This window comes from Colletotrichum tamarilloi (genome assembly GCF_030869305.1).
Source record: "Colletotrichum tamarilloi strain Tom-12 chromosome Unknown Scaffold_4.1, whole genome shotgun sequence".
Lineage (NCBI taxonomy): Eukaryota > Fungi > Ascomycota > Sordariomycetes > Glomerellales > Glomerellaceae > Colletotrichum > Colletotrichum tamarilloi.
Window position 1 is genome coordinate 1,093,688 of NW_026849387.1, and position 20,603 is coordinate 1,114,290.

At 52.6% G+C, this 20,603-nt stretch overlaps 5 protein-coding genes across 5 annotated transcripts; 3 read left to right on the forward strand and 2 right to left on the reverse strand.

Annotated features, from left to right (window-relative positions):
* Window positions 1-606: 606 nt before the first annotated feature.
* CTAM01_02023 (WD domain-containing protein) lies at window positions 607-2,076 on the forward strand (the record flags this gene model as incomplete). Its single annotated transcript, XM_060518063.1, has 1 exon — window positions 607-2,076. The coding sequence occupies one exon, from the start codon at window positions 607-609 to the stop codon at window positions 2,074-2,076; it is 1,470 nt and encodes a 489-aa protein (XP_060387597.1).
* Window positions 2,077-5,133: 3,057 nt separating this feature from the next.
* On the forward strand, window positions 5,134-6,340 carry CTAM01_02024 (insulin-induced protein; the record flags this gene model as incomplete). Its single annotated transcript, XM_060518064.1, has 2 exons — window positions 5,134-5,904; window positions 5,960-6,340. 2 exons carry the CDS (start codon window positions 5,134-5,136, stop codon window positions 6,338-6,340), a joined length of 1,152 nt encoding a protein of 383 aa, XP_060387598.1.
* Window positions 6,341-7,003: 663 nt separating this feature from the next.
* On the reverse strand, window positions 7,004-7,736 carry CTAM01_02025 (uncharacterized protein; the record flags this gene model as incomplete). The annotated part of the gene is made up of 2 exons (XM_060518065.1): window positions 7,004-7,197; window positions 7,502-7,736. 2 exons carry the CDS (start codon window positions 7,734-7,736, stop codon window positions 7,004-7,006), a joined length of 429 nt encoding a protein of 142 aa, XP_060387599.1.
* A 4,109-nt stretch (window positions 7,737-11,845) lies between these two features.
* CTAM01_02026 (ATP-dependent protease La domain-containing protein) lies at window positions 11,846-13,501 on the forward strand (the record flags this gene model as incomplete). Its single annotated transcript, XM_060518066.1, has 3 exons — window positions 11,846-11,977; window positions 12,161-12,496; window positions 12,707-13,501. 3 exons carry the CDS (start codon window positions 11,846-11,848, stop codon window positions 13,499-13,501), a joined length of 1,263 nt encoding a protein of 420 aa, XP_060387600.1.
* Window positions 13,502-15,243: 1,742 nt separating this feature from the next.
* On the reverse strand, window positions 15,244-16,480 carry CTAM01_02027 (uncharacterized protein; the record flags this gene model as incomplete). The annotated part of the gene is made up of 3 exons (XM_060518067.1): window positions 15,244-16,161; window positions 16,217-16,357; window positions 16,415-16,480. 3 exons carry the CDS (start codon window positions 16,478-16,480, stop codon window positions 15,244-15,246), a joined length of 1,125 nt encoding a protein of 374 aa, XP_060387601.1.
* Window positions 16,481-20,603: the final 4,123 nt, after the last annotated feature.

Consider the following 20,603-nt stretch of genomic DNA (forward strand, 5'->3'; position numbering starts at 1 on the left):
GTGACATTGACGAGCGTTTGCGACCCGAGCAAGGAACAATTAAGCCATTCTTAGGTGCCGATGGTATCGATGGTGTATATTGGTGTCTTGGAGGAGTTGGTTCTAGGTTGCCATTCAGCTGGACCTGAACTTGGACATGCGTAGTGCGTAGTTCGCAGGTATGGAGTGTCCCTCGGTCGCTGTTAGTGGTGGAGCGCTGGCATTAAGGCCTTGGGAAGTAACCAAGACACTGGCACACCCTGTTCCATGTTTCGCAATGCAGTCGGGGAAGTGTCGGGTAAATGCACCGGACATGTTGTCATTGGCTGAGCAGCTGGGCCAGAGAGGCATGCCAGGCGGCACCAAGTGTGAGACTCGTCTGATCCTGTAAACGTTCAGGCAGAGATCCAAGTTTGTTGGTGGGGTAGATTCAGCTACCTACCTCTTACCCATGTCGTCTTATCGATATCAGATAACGATAAGATAAATTATCGATTCGATAATTTTTTTTGGTCCTTGCCTGGGTCTCGAGCCGCTTTGCGCTGCAGAGCTGCAACTTTTTTAATCTGATCTTGCACGCTAGAAAACTTACGCAGGCCCAACGGAACGACGACGAAGATAATCAAAATGGTTACCAAAAGAAAGAGAGTCGAGATCGTGGATGCGACTCCCGCATCCAAGGCAGCACCCTCGAAGAAGACCAAAGCAAGCACCAATGGCTCTATCTCTAAGCCGTCAAAGGCGTCTAAGGCGAAGAAATCAACAACTGTGACGGGCCCCGCCGAAGAGGTGACGATACAGATTGTCACCGGCTCCTACGACCGAGTTCTCCATGGCGTTACTGCGACAGTCAAGCCAGAGGGTAAGGTCGAGTTCGCTGACACTTTCCTATTCTCTGCGCACACCTCGGCCATCCGCTGCATCGCCCTATCCCCTCTCTCAGCACCCATCCCCGGCCAAGGCCAGAAGGTCCTTTTGGCGTCTGGCGGCACCGACGAGCGCATCAACCTCTACAACCTTTCGGCGCATCCCCCGAACCGCAAGAACCAGGACGCCCTCTCCGCCGTCTCCGCTCGCCCTATTCTCGAGAACCCCAAGAACAGAGAACTGGGAACGTTACTACACCACTCGTCGAGCATCACCAAGCTATCATTCCCCACCCGATCGAAGCTGCTTTCCTCGAGCGAGGATTCCACAATTGCCGTCGCGAGAACGAGGGATTGGTCCGTCTTGTCGACTATCAAGGCACCGATAGCCCAGGCCTCGGGCAGGCCCAGCGGTGACACCGCGCCCTTTGGCGGCGCGCCATCCGGTGTCAACGACTTCGCCATTCACCCCAGCATGAAGTTGATGATCAGCGTCAGCAAGGGCGAGCGGTGTATGCGACTGTGGAATCTTGTCACTGGCAAGAAGGCCGGTGTCCTGAACTTCAATCGCAGCATGTTGCAGGAGGTTGGAGAAGGAAGACATTCTACGGGAGAGGGACGGAGAGTAGTTTGGGGAAAGACAGAGGACGAGGACGAATTCGCGGTTGGGTTCGACCGAGACGTTATCGTCTTTGGCATGGACAGTGTCCCTAAATGCCGTGTCATGCCCGACACGCGGACAAAGATTCACGACCTCTCCTACATCACCGTCGACGGCGAATCCGAGTCAAGCCTATTGACGGTGTGCACCGAGGATGGACGGGTTTTGTTCTTCTCTACCAAGGCTGACGACTTGAAGAAGCCCGAATCAGAAGACAAGACCCTGTCGAGCGCCAAGTTGGTCGCTCAGATCGGGGGCAAGGACGACGGTGTTGTTGGCCGCATCAAAGACACAGCCATTCTGCAAATCCAGGAGGGTGATTCCACGGCACTGCTGGTGGTTGCTGGCAGCAGTGATGGCAAGTTGCGAGTCTGGAAAATTGGCGCAAAGGAACTCGCCGCCGGGAAGGGCGAGAAGGCTGGCAAATTGTTGGGAACTTACAGCACAAACAACCGCATCACATGCGTAGCGGCATTCACGATGATCCCTCGGCCAGAGGGAGTGGAGGAGAGCGAGGACGAGGTGGATGAGGATTCTGACGAGTCTGAGGATGACGACGATGAAGAGTAAACTACAGCAACTGTGCAATAGCAATGATAATCCAAGATATCCGTGTGACAGCAATTATCGCGTCGAATCCAGCCCCTCGGGCATTGTAGAGGTCCATTCCGACCGAAGAGGAGTGTGGATTTCAAACGGTGGTCGGAGAGACGGCTCCGACTTACCGTTACCAGTCGTCGGGTCGTTGATTTCTCAAACTGGCCTGTGCGGCAATCCGCTGATCGGCATCAAACGTGTCTCGTATTAGTCTGCAGATTGCATGCCAATCCCCAGTTCTGTTCTTTGGCACGGGCGTTTACAACTACTGCGGAGGTGCGTCGACGGGCTCGATGGGTTGAAGGCCCGAGGGTTTGATCCTGGCTATGGCTTCAGATCAAAGTTTGGTGGTGATGGACCATGAGGGCGTGGTAGGCTAAGAAGTCCGAGATATTTGCAGAACGGGCTGACTACTTTAATTAGTGTAATATGGGGAATGGGCGGAATTGACAAGACATGTGCCGAATCTAGAGACACGAGAAAGTAAGGAATACCACGCGTGTCAAGAGTCGTGTTCAAAGTTTTCTTCACAGGCGTGGCTTCGAGCGTGCAACGTCTGAGTAACGGGTGATATAACTCGGATTTCTTGTCTGTGTCTCTGAAAATGGTGACTCGAAATAGCACGAGGGTTGATAGCCGGCAAGACATTAGACCCCGACGGTCCACGGGAAGCAAGGCTATCGCCGTCTTCCCGCTCCCCCCCCCCCCCTTGGGCCCCTTTGGACCTTCGGTACCTACCTTGCCCTGATTGAGAGTCCTGCTGGGCTTAAGTCTAACAATTGCGTCTTAGTCATGACTCAAACTTGCGACTTTTCATCTCCATTGTATCCCCCCTTCGTTCTCCTGGAATTTGATCAAGGAACATGTCTGAATACGCGGACTGCTCGGAAACGGTCAATAGCCCCTCTTCACGCCGAGTACCAAGCATTAGCTAAGCTGGCAGGGAGGTAAGGGTGGCGTTCGGTCACGCTTGCAAGGGTGTTCTCGCGGCTCTTACCAAGTACATACTGTGGTAGACTATGCCAGGACAGTGTGGAGAGGAAGTCCAGTTCTCAGGTGAAGGAAAGAGCGGAGAGCTAGCTGGTACTGTCACGGGATCGCACCGGTGGGTTTTGGAGGCACTGGAGGGGAAAGAAACGCGGTCAGCCGCTTCCACTTTGTGTACCGGTCTGGCTGGCCGGGAGCGATCAGCGCTGTGGTGTAGCTTGGTGCGCCTGCGAAACGGGGTGACGGGCTAGCAGAGTGTGGGGTAGCGGCGAATCAGCAGGTCAAGAATGTCATTTCAAGAGCCCAAATCTGGTGTCGAGGGGACCTTCCGCGCCTGCTGCACGCTCCTTGCACCCAGTCATGTGGCTCCACTAGGACACACAGCTTTTGCACGCAGTTGGGGCTTGGCGGACCTGGAGTCCCCTAGCTTCCCGGCTCATACGCCCGGGCATGCTTCTTTTCGCTGCTCACCAATCCGAGGGATGCCAATGCTCAACAGCGGGGGGAAAGACTGTTTAATTATGTGCAGGTACGAAAAGGTGTGTGTAAAAACTGCAGAATTTTTTGGCAAGCTACTTTCCGGTCTCCAGTCCGTTTGGTCACTGTGGTCACGCAGCATATCAGCATCAGCACCACCTCAGTGTAATGTACACTATCAACGATTGCAACGGCGATCCAGTCAACGGCAGGTGAGGTGCATATGCATGCAGATTCCAGAGAGGAGAAGGCAATGCAAGCCTCACACGTTGGAGGTGACTAAAATGCCGTAGGTAGGTATGGATGCAGAACAGAGAGGTATGTATGTTGCGGTACAGGCAAGCCGCAAAGACATGGGTAGGTCTCCATAGCTAAGGTACTCCCTCCGAAAGTACCCCATGTACGAGGCAAGGTACGAATATACATTCACAACCTACAGAACGAGTATCCGCACTCCAAACAAAATGTACTTCGTCCCTGCAAAACAGGCACCTCAATGCCAAATGTGAAAAGTCCAGACATGTGAATATTACTCTATTTTCCCAGTCACCTCCACTCCCCTCTTCTCACTTTTCTCTCCTGCTCGTAACTCCCATGCAACCTCTTCCAACCTGCTTGTCCGTTGCTGTTTATTCACTAAGCCACACAACGCAGAGACCACACCACCATCACGCTGTGATTCCCCTCTTCTCGTCTGTTGCCCGCATCTGTTTTACCGTTCGTGTCTCGTCCTTGGTCGTAGCCGTCGTCGTCCCGGACCAGAGACGCGCATAAAGAAACACGCCAGTATTCCTACCGACCTTACATGCGGCAGACTCACGGCCGCTAAGAACAGACCCTCACGCCTTGCTTACTCTCGTCTGCCACGGACGCCAGCAAGCCACAGCGAACTGACCTCTAAGAGATGATGCCGCCGTCGCCGCCTCCTTCACTCCCGTCACCCTAACCTACCGCCTTGTGCCCAGTTTCGTCACTTCCGTCTGTTTATAGCTGGTCGTCTCGACTGCTTTCTTTCCCCGGTACAGGCACATTGGTTCTTTCCTCTCTCCGCCGTCCCTCCACTCCACCCACCGCCGACTCCCACGACATCCTGTGGCAGGGTTGTCTTGCATCAGCTCCTCCGAGCCAACTCAACCTCGACCTCTCACGCTCCACGCTCAGCCGTCGTATTTCCCAACAAAATATACGACCCTGGCTGCTTATAGTACTACACAACCACGACTCTTCCAATCTTCCTCGACCTACCTCTGTTCGTCCGAATTTCTCATCATCTTAGCTCAAGGCAAACTCCATAGCCCACGTGAGGCGAGACACTTGCCTCCTCGTCTGAACTTAACCTGTGACGACAACAACACCTTCCGCACAGTCGAATGCGGGGACCGTCTGGGCACTCTTATACGTAGACATTGAACCTCGCTGCCATCCGGAGCCCGAGCCTGCACCCTCGCTTTTATTGTGAGCACATAACTGAGCCCTACACCCTCTCGCCGACTAGCTCTCTGACTGATTGTGTCCTATAGTCTCCAACGCCTCCCTCTCTTCCCCGCTACTCCACGAACTACAAACATGTCCGACGACGGCCCCCGTCTTATAAGGCCTATCCCTCGCCGTCCCTTCGAACTAAATCACATTGCTCCGACTCCTCCAGAAGACAACTCGTCTTCCCCCAGTCCGAACCCTGAGTTCGATTTGTCGAGACTGCACAATGCCCAAACAACGTCTTCAGAGTCCGGCTCCATACCTCGCGCCCAGTCGGTACTTAACATGACCGCATCGACGCTGTTTGGGATCTACTCGCCAACCACATACGGCAGAGACTCGCGAGATGAGCCGGATACCCCCTGGGGTACTGGGGCGCAAACACCTATCAAGAGGGCCAATGTTGACGACACCACATTCGAGCTCATGAAGGATCGCTCCAATCTGTTGCGTCGCCGGCCCTCGTATCGAAGTGGATCGAAGACTCCGCCGCCCTCAACAACAACCACGGCCCTGTTCAACCTGTCCCGCATTGCACTTCTCTTTGTGATTGGTATGGGATACGGACTAATGGTCACGAGGTTGCAAAATGAGCACAGATTCTCATCGTTCCAGGTCGACAGTATGATGAAGCCCGGCTATGACTGGCAGTATCTTACATTATGGGGCTTGTCTGGCGTTGGCCTAGGCGGCCTCCTCCCTTGGTTCGATGGCGTATGGGAGGATACGTTTGGAAAGGAGGAGGTAGTTTTGGAGGAGACGAACGGCAGCCCACCACCAGAAGACGTCAGCCCTGTAAAGGACTGGGCTGTGGTTGTCCGCAGCATAGGCGCTTTTGTTGGCATTGTATTCGCCATTGTAAGTGTATTCGTGTGTAAGTGAGTTTCGAATTGGAAAAGTTAACAGTGGGCAGCGAAAACTTCCCTGGGCATCTACCCTCCAGGTGTCTCTCACTTTGGCGCTGGTTAACCCATTTCTGTGGTATTTGATCGACCGTTCGAAACCTGGGTTTCTGCTTTCGGCCGCTGTGGGCTTGGCGGGATCGGCTGTACTCCTCGGCATCAACCCAGATGTGATGCCTACACCATCATCTCTGACCTACCGGAACGAGTCGGAGCGGGCCTACTCGGAGCCCATCGCTCTCGGTGGGCTCGCGAGCCAAGAAACTATTGAGACGGGCATTTGGATGCTCAGTGTTTTGTTCTGCAGCTGCGTCTGCTTTGGCAACATTGGCAGACGATTGGCGTTGAACAAGTCGGCGTCTGCACGTGGCCGATGGGCTGGTACCAGATGACAAGATCGTCTGTCATGATGGAAACTGTATCATTTCGGGTCATGAGTGTTTCCTAAGCTTTGTATTCTTGGAAAGGTTGGAAACGGTTAAAAGGGGCATATCCGTATGGATACGAATATCCATTCCAGGGGTGTATTCTGAACTGTATTTGGTATAAATAGCGTAATGATATTCCCAGCGTCGAGAAATGCTGCTTTGCTAAGCGGCTGTCGCTGGTAATAAGCCATGCATTGCCCCGGTGTACCTTTTCGTGTTTGAGACCACGACACTAGGATTCCAACTCATATCATCACACTGATGCTGCCATCATCCATCCTGTCGTCCGTCGAATGCACAGAAAAAAGAGTGAACAAGCCATCTGATCTCGATGTATCAATTTCCAACGTGTATGAAGCCGACTTCGTACCAGTCAGGTTTGACTGCAGTATTCCTCTGAAGTGGGCTCTTCGTCTGACTGTTTGGTGTATCCTTCTACTTTTCCCGCATTTGCCTCGAATTGTAGTAATTTCAAATTTTCCCAATATTTTCAAGCTTCTTGACGGCAAACCCGGCCAATGTCAAATCAATCTCTTTCGCTTCTTTTTGCCTTTCCAATGTGTGCCGACGATGTAGGTAACCCCTTTCCTTCTTCCAAGTCCACACCACCGGTTTTTTTCTTTTCTTTCAGATAGCCTGCTTCAAGACATCGACAACCGCCTGCGATCTCAAAACAATATCGTTGCCGTAATCCACCTGCGGGAGACCAATCATGGTGAGCAGCTTCGGGTTGGCAATCATTTCGTTGACCGTCGCCGATCGGCCGCAGACGTCGACAAAGGACTCCGCGGCTGCGTCGGGGCCGCTGCGACCTGGTACGCCTGGGAGTGTTACTCTCCATGTCAGCGATTCGGGCTCCTCTTTTTTTCTTGGTTCCCCCCCTCCTCCTTATCCGTTTCCGTACTCCTCCCACACTCCAACTTCTCCGTGCCGCCGGCCTGGCCCCCGCGCGCGCGCACTTGCGCGGCTCGGAGGGAGGGGGGGAGGGGTGGGCTCGGGTACGGGGTCCGACAATACATCTCTTTCCGACCTCAATTAAAGGTCGACAAGAAAAGGGACAACACGTGCAGGGACTGGAACCTAGGCGGGCGTCATGCCATTTCAACAAACAAAAATGGTCCTAACCGATATCTTGCTGAGGGATCTGCTCCGGATACCGCACGGGCTCGCCGTCGCGGATGTGGTCGAGCTCCGTCATGATGTACCGGGAGCGGTTGACGTAGTCCCAGACGTGGAAAAGACCCTTGTGGGGGTTCGGCGGGCTCCAGGCCGGGTGGGCCTCGATGGCGTCGATGAGCTCCGTGAACTTTTCAATGATTTTGGCGCGGTGCTCGGGGGAGGGGAGGCTGAGGGAAGACATGATGGGTAGATAGGGAAGACGTAGGGGGAAGTATGTTCAACGCCGATGTGGAAAGTGAAGCAGGCGGGAGGAGAAGAGCTGCGGTGTAGGATAAGTAAAGCTGTTGAATATGAGAGTTCCAGACTTGGCTTTGGATAGAAAGCTATAGCAAAGATACTAGAGTCCGCAAATGTCGGTCAATTGGTAGAGTAAAGAAAAGAAGAAGTGGGAGAGAATTGGGAGGAAAAATCCTCCGAAAGCTTCCTCAATGTCAACAAACTGTCACATGGAAAGTTTCCTCTTCTGTGAGTTGTCGGTGAGGGTAAGCAAGGGTTTGGAACGCGTTGCCGCGTTATTGTGGCATGTTTTCCAATCGCACAGACTCGGCTGGGCAACCAAAAGTCAGAAGAAAGCCACAGCTTCAACTCGAATTAGGTTGCGTTTTTTTGGCTGATGAGGGGAAGAATAGCGAGTGGGGTTCAAATGGCGGCATCTACCCTTGAGATGGGTAGAATGGAGGGGTTCGAGGGGTTGATGGGCAAACATGGGGTCAAATGGCTGGTACAGAACCGAAGATCTGCTCTGAAACTGGAAGCTCAGTTGCTGAGTCCATATGACGATCTCGTTACAGACAAGAAAGGTAAGGTAGGTTGCGTGGTTACACAGAGACTAACATCATACAGTATATGCAACATGGTATTAGCCACGAAGCCGACTGGTTCCCAATTTCTTAGAGAACTTCGGCGCCTAGTTCGTGCATGCCTTGGTACTTCTCTTTTTCTCTCGTGGTACCGAGACATTGTTCTCTTCTGGCCGAGCTATGCAGATTTTCCGACCAAGGAGATGAAAGTTTGTGGTGTAACAACAGTCTTACAGCAACTTACGCCCGCAGTGATAGTGATTACTTGTCACATATATTATCCCCAGTGGCTGAGGATTTTAGTCGACAACGCCCAATGAGAAGCTAAAACTGCGGAACAGTTGAAGGATGTGATACTCGATAGATTTTCGCCTCGCACTTCTATTCCGGGCATAGGTGTAGTGCGAATTGCGCTACTCTAGAGTCGAACTCGAGCCATCAAACGACTCTCGTTGCCTCGTAAGGTAGTAGCGCGTCTAACATACACTTAGTGCTGGCAAGTCAGGCTCCGCGGTCCCGGCAACATTGACTATCTGTGAGGTGAAGATGGCTGGCGGCGGCAACAGCCACGCAAGACGTCTGTGGCCAGGGACAGGCGCAAGACCGGCTGGCAGAGTGGCAACCGCAGAAAAGCTCAACATCTGGCTAGTGCGCAGGAAGCGAGCGGTATGTGAGTAGCCTCATGACTTTACGCCACTACATTGCTTGAGCAAGGCTGAATCGAGATCCTGCTGTCTGCGTTCTTCGACCAAAGAGGCTAGTTGTTCGGGGCACTACTCACATTTGTTAGGCTTCGTGAGCGATGAGCAGCCCCATTGTCTAGTAGTGTTAGGACTGCGATCAGTCAAGAGTCAAGATCCGAGGCTGACGAATAGTAAGCAGGACCAGGACTAGGAATTATGGGAATCGAGGACTAGGTCTAGGGCCAATGAGGACTTGCCAGAGCTGAAACCGAGTTGGGAAAAAAGTCATGTTGCAGATGCTCATGAGACTGAGAGGGAGACATCCGAGACACGGTCGCCCGAAGGATAAGTCAGTTCTGCGCTTCTCAGACCTAATAGGGCGACTTATTGCCTAGATTGCCGAGAAGAAAATAGCCAACAAGTCCAGAACTTCAATGTTGAGCGAGAGGTACAGAAAGCAGCGGGCGTGAAAGGCAGGGGCGAAAAGTAGCCAAAGTGTCATGACGCACTGGATCTGAGAAGCTGAGCTGCATCTGAGTGGGCGCGGCAGCGAACAAGGCGCTGGAAAAAACGCTGGACCCTGGCTTGCCCGGGCATGTTTGCGCTGTCTTGGGTACGTGCAGGCGCTAGCGCCGATTGCCGGCCACAATAGAACCGAGCGGGATCGTTAAAAGCAGTTGCGATCACTTTCCAGAAGGCTCATCTTCGTCCGACTCAAGCATCGAGGTGGGAGGAAAAAACGCAGTTTTGTGTGGGAATACGGGCCACAGGCACACATTGTTGCCTCAAGTTTCCCTGATGAGAGACAGAGGCGTCCGCCCAGTGGTACTCGCGAAGTCGTGGTACTTGTCGGCATGGATGAAGCGTGGTGAATGGCCATGCTTGCTGATGTCAGGGTCCTGGGTCTCGTCCGCATCGAGATCTGGCTGCGGCCGACACGAATACCTAGGTGCGTGGTAGTATTTTGCGGTGTGGCAGTCGTACTCGTAAGTTGCCGGCCACAGTGGTATTTCGGGTTTTGGCCTTTCGGAAATTGTTGGTTGGACGGTTTGGGGAGATGGAGAGTCCCTTGCAGATTTACGGTTACTGAATCTTTTCCCACGACATACGAGAGATTGCTTGTGTCTTGCCGCAAAGTCGATAGATCGCCTACCCTGCAATACATCCCGGCCGGGATTCGGACCAGAACAGACAAGAGCAGACGGGAGGGACTCGTGGAGGCGGGCCATCCTCCGAACATCACGTGGCATGTGTTGTCTCATGTCTTGCTGAGGTAAGCAGTCCCGACAGCGCGTGTGCACCTTCCAGCAAGCCCGCAGAACAGATATCCAAAAGAGGGGCAACAAGATGCTGAATTGCGTCATACCACAGGTCCGTATCTCTGTAAACCTGCAAGTACCAATTGACAGTGTCCGACAGCAAAACTCATATAACACAAGGCAGGTTGTCTAGGTTCTAAGGCTCCCTCGAAACAAATCAGGCAGTCGACCCCTCCATCAATTCGAGGCAAGAGGCAAAAACACCCCGATCAAGCGTCTTTGAGCACATGAGATGAGCTGAAGATCTAGGACATCTACCGAGTTTAAATGTGCGTAAACACTGCTCCACAAATATTACAGAGTTTCCAGCTACTGGGAATTGCAGATCAGAAGAACAGTTAGTGCCGGTAAAAACCAAAGGCAGCTCGTAGCTCCAAGGTAAGGCAAGCCCACAGTCGATCAGCCCGCCGTGCAGCCGTTGAGAAGGGAAAATCTAGAAAGAAAATGCACTAGGCACGGAGAACAAAAACTGATTGAGCCATGTTGTCCCAATCGGTCTCCCGTTCTCGCACTCACGCTTCAGGTTCTCTCGCCCGTCTCTATTGGACCCCGTGGTGTCCAAGACTCCAAGTGTCGTCACAACTAGCCTAGAAATTTGGCTACTGACAACAGCCCGCTAAACCCTTTTCCGACTAGGCGCAAGGGGCCCCGTTCAGGGCATCTGGGAAAGAGCCACAAGAGCCCGCCCATGCGTCGTCGCCTGCCGCGAACTTCGCAACTTGTACCGGTACTTGACATGACCTTGGAATCTCGACAAGGACCGCCGGGCCTGGCGCTGTCCGGGGGCGGCTCTCTTGCTGCTTCCTCTCATTGTTCTTTCCTGCTTGTTGCTGAGATGTCGCTCCCATGGCTCCCCAATCGTAGCCCACCTCTGCCTTTCTCTCCAATTTCATTGACCTCATTGCACGGCCACACCATCCCCCGAACGCACCCCTCCTAAACCGTCCAGCCGCCCAGCGAATTGGTAACTCGACGTTAAATGTATGACGCCTGCCAGTTGTTATCCACCATCATTACCTTCGCGCCCCCAAACGTACTCTTTCTATGCGACAGACACTGGCTCGGTACATGCATCCCGCCAGTTCTCCAGCTTCTAGCTCCGGCCCTCGGTCTACTAGCTTTGCCGGTCTCTCTTCACCTGTCCGCTTTTGATCTCGTTCAGGCGCATCATGAGATCCGCTCGTTTCTGGAACCTCTGCAGCCCTGGTGATCCCGCATATATGACCCCTGGTCACTGTCCCCCCGTCTCTTTCTTGCTGGATCTTACATACGCTCAGGTGGCTACACGAAATACATAGCCATCCTCCACCACTCGACCTCGGCGGCGCTTCGTTTAACTATCTCGACTCACCGACGATACGTCCATTATACACCACGAGAGCAGGATCGTGCTAGGGAAGAAAAGGTCATTTACGAAACGAACCGGTCGCGAACTCGTACAGACATCTACCTAAGCTGTGCCAGCACCGAGCTGGTGGAGACGGCTTCATGTCCTCCGACCAACCCCGAGTCGTCGAGAGCAGACCATCGGCCCTCACGTCCAACCCGGTACACGAAGCCGAGGACGAAAAGGATCATGGCACTGTCGAACGGCCACTGGAGGGCGACCAAATTCGAGGAGTCATTCGCCTGATACAATGCCGAAAATGCTCCCACCTTCTCCAAGAGCCAATTACACTTCCTTGCGGTCGAAGCCTCTGTAAACAATGTGTCCCAGAAACACACACTCGAGAAAATATATCATATCCCGCCACGCCAAATAGATTACAAGGCTTCGAATGCCCTTATGTGGAATGTGGGAAGAACCATGCCGTGGGCGACTGTGGCGTTGATGTCATTCTCACCAAGGCAGTCAACAACTTCAAGTCTGAGATGGAGAAGGCGAAAGAGACGAGCACCAAAGCCGAGATCTCCACGCATGTCATCATCAACAGTTCAGGTGCTGGGCAGTCAGATATGAGGGACGACAACGCAGAAGTGGCGAGGGTTGTGAAAGGAGGCCCCCTGCTCGCAGTCTATACGTTGGCAGATACAGGCGAGTTGGACTACAACTCAGCCGTCACTTTTGCCGAAGTCTCGTCACTCGGAGATGAGGCTACATCAATCGACTCAAGGACATTTTCCAAAGTAAAGGAATCTGTACGCACGGAAATGGACTGCCAGGTTTGCTATGCCTTGTTCTACGACCCTCTCACGACAGTTTGCGGCCACACTTTCTGTCGATCGTGCTTACACCGCGTGTTGGACCACTCCTCCTACTGTCCGATTTGTCGACGAGGGTTGTCAGTTAGCCCTCTGCTATACCAGGAGTCATGCCCATCAAATGAGAGTCTGAAAACCATCATTCAGACTTTTTGGGCCGATGCCGTTCTCACAAGAGGCGATGCTTTGGCGGCGGAAGCAATGAACAGACATCGGGAGTTTGATATTCCTATTTTTGTCTGCACATTGTCGTTTCCAATGATGCCGACCTTTCTCCATGTCTTTGAGCCGCGCTATCGCCTGATGATACGCCGAGCTTTGGAGGGCGACCGAACTTTCGGCATGGTGCTACCTCAACGACCCCGGACAGCTAACGACACACACTTTGTACAATACGGAACCCTCTTACGCATTGTGAACGCCGAGTACTTTGCAGACGGCAGGAGCCTGATCGAGACATCTGGCATATCACGCTTTAGAATAACCAGACATGGCATTTTGGATGGATATTTGGTGGGGAAAATTGAACGGATTGACGACATATCGATCGCGGAGGAAGAAGATCTAGAGGCAACCGAGACACAACAAGCCCTAGAAAGATACGAAAGCGCAGCTACACACCAGAGCGAAGACTCGAGTTTGCCGAGACCACTCACGACTACCCCCGAGGATCTCTCAACAATGCCAACTAGCGACCTTCTGTCCTTGGGTGTTTCCTTTGTGCAGAGAATGAGGCAACAAAGCGTGCCGTGGCTGGCACAACGAATGCTGGCTATTTATGGGGAATGCCCCAACGATCCGGCACTCTTTCCTTGGTGGTTTGCCAGCATCCTGCCAGCCAAGGAATACGAGAAGTACAAACTTTTGGAAACACGAAGCGTCAGAGAGCGACTCAAAATCTGCTGCGGCTGGATTTTGGAATGGGAGTCAAGCAGGTGGTGAGTAATCCCTGCCCGATGCTTTCTTCTTTTGCGCCCTTTTGTTTGGAGTTTTCCCGCACCGATTCAGACGCTCTGCGAGGGTTCTTTTATAGAGACTCGGTGTGGATGTCATTGTTGCCCCCGTTTGCTTGTTATTAGACAATTAAACAGACGGGCTAAGGTGCAGAAACTTTCAGGAGGGCCCTTATTGACGGCCGCTCAGGTCCCTCTCAGACTGCAGAATCTTCTGATGCTGGGGACTAGCTCAGCTACGGGCGCCGAAGGCCTCGCCCAAGAGACATGAATTGAAATTGGCCACGAGGAAGCCGAGGTCTTGGCCTACGAGGGTTGACTTATCGACTACAAGGCTCCGTCTCCACTGGGATGTTAGGATGCGGGGGTGGCAGTTGTCGTAAATTTCTCGCATTTGCATGGCAGCATTGGGCATGTACTAGGAATCCTTCACGGCATTATATTACGACACAATACAGATACCAAATTGGCCTATGTAGGTATACTAGAGAACCATGTCAAACAGAAGTTGAAGAATGCAAATTCGCTCATGTTTCCGACGTATGCAAGTTAAAGTCGATGTCTAGCTGTTATCTTACCCAGGGCAGCCTCGAAGATTACAGCTTTGTTGATGATTCTCATGCTTCGTCAGATACCCCCGATGTAACCAGGGATATATGCTCAGCAAGTGCCACCACGGGAGGGATGTTCTCCAGAGGGGACATTGGCACCTTCATTCATACTAGACAAGCCTACGACCGTCCGTGACTTCCTCAAAATATTTGGTCGTCGTTCACTTCAGACTACAACCTTCACACATCCATCCGCCTTTGCCACAACACGACCGACTTTGCCATCTTTCAAGCAACTGTCTTTCCGTCATCATTCACCATCTATTGTTATCACCTCAGAATGTATCCCACCGCTTCAAGGACACATTCAACGACAAGCGCTTCGGCAAGGAAGCCAGGAATGATTGAATCAACGCCGTAGCAGCTGTACCCAACGATACAGAGATGCAGAGATAGACGACTGGGAGCAGGACAGCGCACAGCGGACATCGATGAAGGCTGGTGCGTCCGAGTTGGCCGAAAACGGTGCGGAACTGGAAATCATAGATGACTTTGCCAAGAAACCAGTGTTGTAGAGTTAGTATTCAATGTCGGCCTCTTGCTCTGCTGCTACTTATCCTTTCTGTTTGAATGGTGCTGATCTCCATTGCCTTTGTAAGTTGCTTCAATAGAAACTTATGACAATGAGTAAAGTGACTGTGCTCGCAACTAACAACCAAGTCACAATTCAGACGCTTGATTCGAGGTAAACGAGATGCGCACCCCGCCGTGATCAAGCTTCCGTCAAAGGCTAGGTCTGTTGAGAGATCCCCGTCTTTCATTCGGACAAAAAACAGCCTATACGTGAGATAGTCACCAGGACGCAAGAATAATGTCATAACTATAGATTGGCTCGGCTCTTCAGTCTCCTTGCACAATGCTTTGACTTGGAGTTTTGCCAGAACGTTCTCCGCTTGGGAAATCTCTGAGCAATGGCTAGCTCAAAGGGTCTTTCTAGTGGCTTATGACACTCGCGGTGCGTGGATGTAGCCAAGTCGACTTTCTAAAATGGGCAACTTCTACTCCCCGTGCTTGGGCGTCAAACATGACGCCTTTAAGCATTCATGACGCCTCATAAATAGCAAGAAAAGCGAGCCCGAGCCATGTCGGCCGGCACAAATAATTCGAAGGTACCCCGAATTTACTGAATTCCAAAAAAGGCATCGTCAAACTTGCCGTGCTCCATTTCTGTCATGTCTCCAAAAAACATATCATCGAAGCTGTTACCATCGCCCCCGTCGCCGCCCATGTTCATATCGAGGTCCATGTTCTCCATGCTTGTATTCCCATCGAGGTTGAACAGATCGTCGATGTTCGTGGACTCCTGCTTCTCCATCTTGGCTTCCACCGGCTTCTCTTGGCTAGCTGCCGACGCTGTTGCTCCTGCCGAGGCTGGCGGGGCTGCACCAGTCTCTTGTTTCGTAGCGCTATCTGGAGGAAGGAGATTATCGAGCGACAAGAGGTCGCTGCCTATGTCGCCGGAGCCGAATGATATGTCCATGGCCGCATCCTGTACCTGGGCTTGGTCTGGTGCCTCGTTGCTGGGTGGCGCCAAACTGAAGGTCATATCCGTGAAATGGAACTCTGGGTTGTTGCCCTCAGTACCGCCTCCAGAGTCGTCACCAAGACCAAACAAGTCATCCATGGGCGCCTCTGGGGCACCTGAAGGCTGAGGTTGCGAACTTGGCGGCTCGGTCTTAAACTCCTGCTTGATCTCGCCCATAGGGGCCATCATAGCCGGTGGTGCAGCAGGTGGTGCTGGTGTCATCTCCTGCTTCACTTGGGGACTGGGTTCGGGCGCTGGCTGGAAGCCGACGCCCATGTCAGGGAACGGAGCCATTGATGGTGCTGTGCTTGGTTCTGCGGGAACCCTCTGCGGACCCGTAGCCTCCGTGGTCTTGGGTTCATTCTCAGGAGGCGTTGGCTCTCGAGACGAAGAGTCGAGGTCGATGGCCATGGGTGATTTGGTCTGCGCCTCGACTGGCGCAGGCTGTTCCACCGGTTGTCTTGCCTGCTGGAAACGATCCAAATCTCTTTGTAGGGCAGCCTTGGCCCGTATCTGCCGTCGGTGTTACTACTAGACGCAAGAAAGGGACCTCACTTGAGTGACTTACTATCTCGCTCTCCAAATCATCCAGTTTCCAGTGGAAGCTCTCGATGATCTCTGGCATCTTTGTTTGTAAAGAGGCTTGGGCCTGGAATTGATGCCTGCCATCTTTGCTAAGAGACTTCAGTGCCTTGCCTGTTTGGACCAGCTGCGGATATGATCAGCCATTACAGTCACGTATTTGAAATTACCAAATTTTACATACCACATCGTTTATAAGTCCATGCAGTGCTTCCGCAGAGTCAGAAGTCGACGCCTTCGAGTTTGCCATTGCAGCGACGTGACGCCGCTGGCTATGAGTTCAATGGTCAAATATTCTACGAGCTGCTCGCGTTTTCGAGTGCGTAGGATCGATATGCCAAGTCGAAATGCCGCGACACAGTAATAGGTGACAGTCGACCATTCAAGGGGATGTGTCAAACTTGATATTATGAGGTCGAAGAGACTGAGAGAGGCCAGGCGTTTCCGTATGCGTCGATTATGTGAACTCTTCGGCAGTGGAGAGAGTGAGAGAGAATGGAACCGTCGAAGCTACCTTATTGAACCGATTTGATGGGATGATTGAAGTTGATTTGGTAAAAGTAAATCGCTGGATCGTTGCTGAAGTTGCAGTCGATTCTTCGACAACCAACCAAACACCAATGTTTGACGTCTGAATCAGCCAGGTTCCCAGCCTTCCTCTCCGATGAGCCGGTACGTACCTGCGGTGAGTTTAGGTAGATTCTCTGTCGTCGACTGGAAGGCGAGACTGGAGCCCGGGCGCATAGCTTGACCAATCAGACACATTAGGAAGCTCAACCAATGAACAGCCGAAGTGCACATGCGGGCTGCTGTGGCCATGCAGTTGCGCCACGCCCACAGCAATCACAGCTCCTAGCGCCAACGACCTGAGGAAGGAACATTGAATGCACTGTGAGCCCCGGAAGTAACCCCGCACCTGCCATACGGCACGGGGTGAGCGCAAGACAAGCAGGCGGTAGTAGGACACTTTCCCCTCTTCTATTTCCCCTCTGTCTCTGGCTCTGGTTCCACCTTTTCCTCCATGCATCAGATCACGACCGACGTGGAATCTTGGGACGAAGTCGACTGAGAGGGTGTTCTTCAGTTGAAACTCGATTGCGTCGGACGGAAGACTCGTCGAGGGCCGTAAGCCCCTGCGAGGAGCTCTGATCGACGAGAGTCTGGTCTGCCTACGTATGCGTACCTTCAATGTTTGGAGAGGCACAAGCTACCTTGGTCTGTCAACACTTATCTTGCTGATATTGGGTCCCCAGACGGTGACTTGGATTCCCTTCCACGCTCAGTAACAACCAGGCCACATGCGGAAGAGGTTCCCTGATCTCTCGGAGGACGTTGTTGCGGATGCGGAAGACAAGGGCGAAGCCCACCGTCGGAGGTATGGGTAACCCTATTGCTGCCGCCGGTGAGCTAACCCAGGACATCGTTCGTCCCATCGTGCCGGGAGCCCTCCTCCCGGGAAATTGGTTGCGTCCTGCAACGACAAGTTTCGTAACCCACATGCCCGGTCATTGATGCCCGGAACTCTAGCGTCTTGGGGGTCCTTATGCATGCTGAAGCTTGCTGTGACTTTACATAATGTAGGTAAGAGAATGTCTAGCTGTGAGACATCCCGAGCCACCAAATAATCAGTGATGATGAGCCTGATGATATGAAGTCGGTTGTCGGTCAGTCGGTCTTGAAAAGCGGAATGGATCCTTATCTTAGTCCATGTACCGAGGAGAACCCCCGACAGTCTGTTCTTGATTGTGTGCTTGCAACAGGTTGAGCATTGATGTTGTGGTCCGCCAAAGCTAAATGCTTATATTCCATGGTTGAGGCTATTAGTGCCGCCCCCCATCGCGACTTGGCGTGAGGCATGAGATGAAATTCTGGGAGGCTCAGTCGTCTATTGAAGAGAAAGTGCTAGTACAGCTGGTAATTTATTTACTATGCATGCGGCAGGTGAGCCTGAAAGACGCTTAAACAGGGAGTGCGCCGAGGCATAGCTGGGATATCCTTTCCTTTAGGCAATTCATTTGGTACGGTGATCAGTCATGATTTCTGCATTGAGACTCAAGGCTTGGAATCCTTCCTATGGCGACACGTTTGCTACCATTATCCAACTCCGAGGTCAGGGCCCCCATTGAATCGAGTTCTGTTTGTTTGCACTGGCTTTTTCACCTTGGTGGGAGCTCATCTTACATGGCCTGTTGGCAGCCGCAAATTTCATTTCACTGCTACGCATTTGTAACTACGTTCATCCACGTCCAATCGAGAGTGTGATCAATGCAGCCTATATGTGCATCTTTCTATGACCGACTCTCAGGTTCAATGAGTGATCCATTGATTCAGGAAATGTCAAAACCAAGCGCCCGTCCTGTCTAGCTCTGACAGGGCCTGTCCCGCCTCCCGCGACTCCCGTCTGGCGCAGAAAGTTGAATTGGCCATCCAATGTCTGTGATGGTGCAATGCTCAAACTTCCACGTCGTCAGCGGCCGTCCCAGGCTTTGCTCCTTGCCCAAGCAAGTTTAGCGCAAGTCGCTTAAGCATCTACCTGTTGCAGCAACACCCCTTTTTTGTTTCTTGCTGCCATCCCATCTCTCCCATTTCCCCTCACTCTGCAAGCCCTGACCAAGCGGAAGGCTCACCCGTTGGTTCAAGGTAAAGAAGGTTGAGCGAGTACCGAGTGTGAATCAGGTGCAGCTAAGCTAAGACTCGCAAGTACTCGACACCAGATGACAGCACGTAACTGAGGGTAGGTGTCCGTACCTTAGGTAGCGGGAAATGTGGATGTGCTCGAATTAAAAGAATAAAAAGAAGAAGGGTATCCGTAGAATAGGTAGCCCGCTGCCCGCCCCTCTCGCGCCGGGGACCAGCTACAGCCACCCGTATCTTAGTAGCACCACCCTTGGCCGACTGGGGATAGTGCGCAGCTGTACCCAGTGGAAAGGCACGGCTGGACAAGCAACAGCCTGGCACAGGGTTCGACGGAGACCTTCAACAGGCCAATCCCAGGGTCTGGGACCAGCGGTGGGCGCCGAATGGGTTGCCCTTGTTGCTTTGCTGGCGAGGTGAGCCTGGTGAGGCAACAGTGAACGACGCATGTACATTTCTGTAGAAGCTTTGCAGCAACGCGCAGCAATTAGCACCCCAAATTATACATGGACAAAATGTAAAAAAGAAAAAAAGGCAAGTGGAGATGCCTTGGATGTGGATTGCCCTCCTACCTTGACACCCTGTATAGATTGGGTACAAAGGTAGGTACGAAACTGCCTCCCAACATAGAGGTAAATGAGGGCAAAGCTCCAACTGAACCCATTCTGCACCGGCCTCTATCTGCCTTTGCTGAGCTGCACTGGACAGGACGAGACCACATCTCACTGGACGACAACCTGCATCTCCCCTACCTACCCTACCACCTTACCTTACTTAGCACTATGTACGGTGCCAGGGTGCCGCAGGCTGTGCGAATTTCGTTTCTGGTCTCGCCATGATCAAATGTCCCCCCCTCATCCGCCCTCCTTCTCCCTCCTTCCATCTGCTCCCCTCTCCCCTCCCCATCGCAGATTCTCCTCTCCACGTCTTCAGGAAACGTTTCTCTCTCCTCTCTCCTGTCGTCTCCTGTCTCTCTCTCTCTCTCTCTCTCTCCTCTCGGACCGGGTTTTGTTGTGATTCCTTTCAGGGGGTTCCAGTCCTCTTTTCACGCCTGTTTCCTTGGTGCTCGCCTCCGCTTATCATTTCGAGTCTCCTGTCATCTCATCTACAGCACTGCACAGTACACTACTTTGGAGCTTCTCTCGGCATCTCTCTTATCATTCGCCCTTCCCCTTGTCTCTCTATCCGCTCAAGCGTCTCTCTTGTCACGTTGGGTCGACGTCCATTTTGCCTGCCAGTACCGTCTCCACGTCCACAATTTTTCCTGTCGACTTTCGGTTCGTTGCCTTCCTCTTCCAAGGTCAAGTCACATCGTTCCATTCTCGACTTCGACTGCCTCTACCGATAGATCGCAAAGAACAGATCCAAGGAAAAAAAAAAGACTCGACATCGTCCTAGCCGCCCTCGGCTAAGACATCCTAATTGTGTCCGCCACTTTTTTCCCTCTCTCATACTTATTCTCTCTCGCGCGCGCGCGCACTCTCCCCGCCTCCCGCTTCCCGCTCTTTTAGCCTCGTTGCTCGCTTGCTTGCTTGCTTTGCTGTGAGCTTCTAGGGTCACGTCAGTCTCGGGACAAGTTTTCAGTACTACTTCCTCCCACACTTCTACTCACGCCACAATCAACAAGCTCCAAGCAGTCGGTTGCTTCTCGAACCTCGCTACCGTTCTAAGACAATCTTAGTCGAGCGTCGCATCTTGCAAGCAAAGTCTAGAGCTATATTGGTCTAGCTACCTGCCAC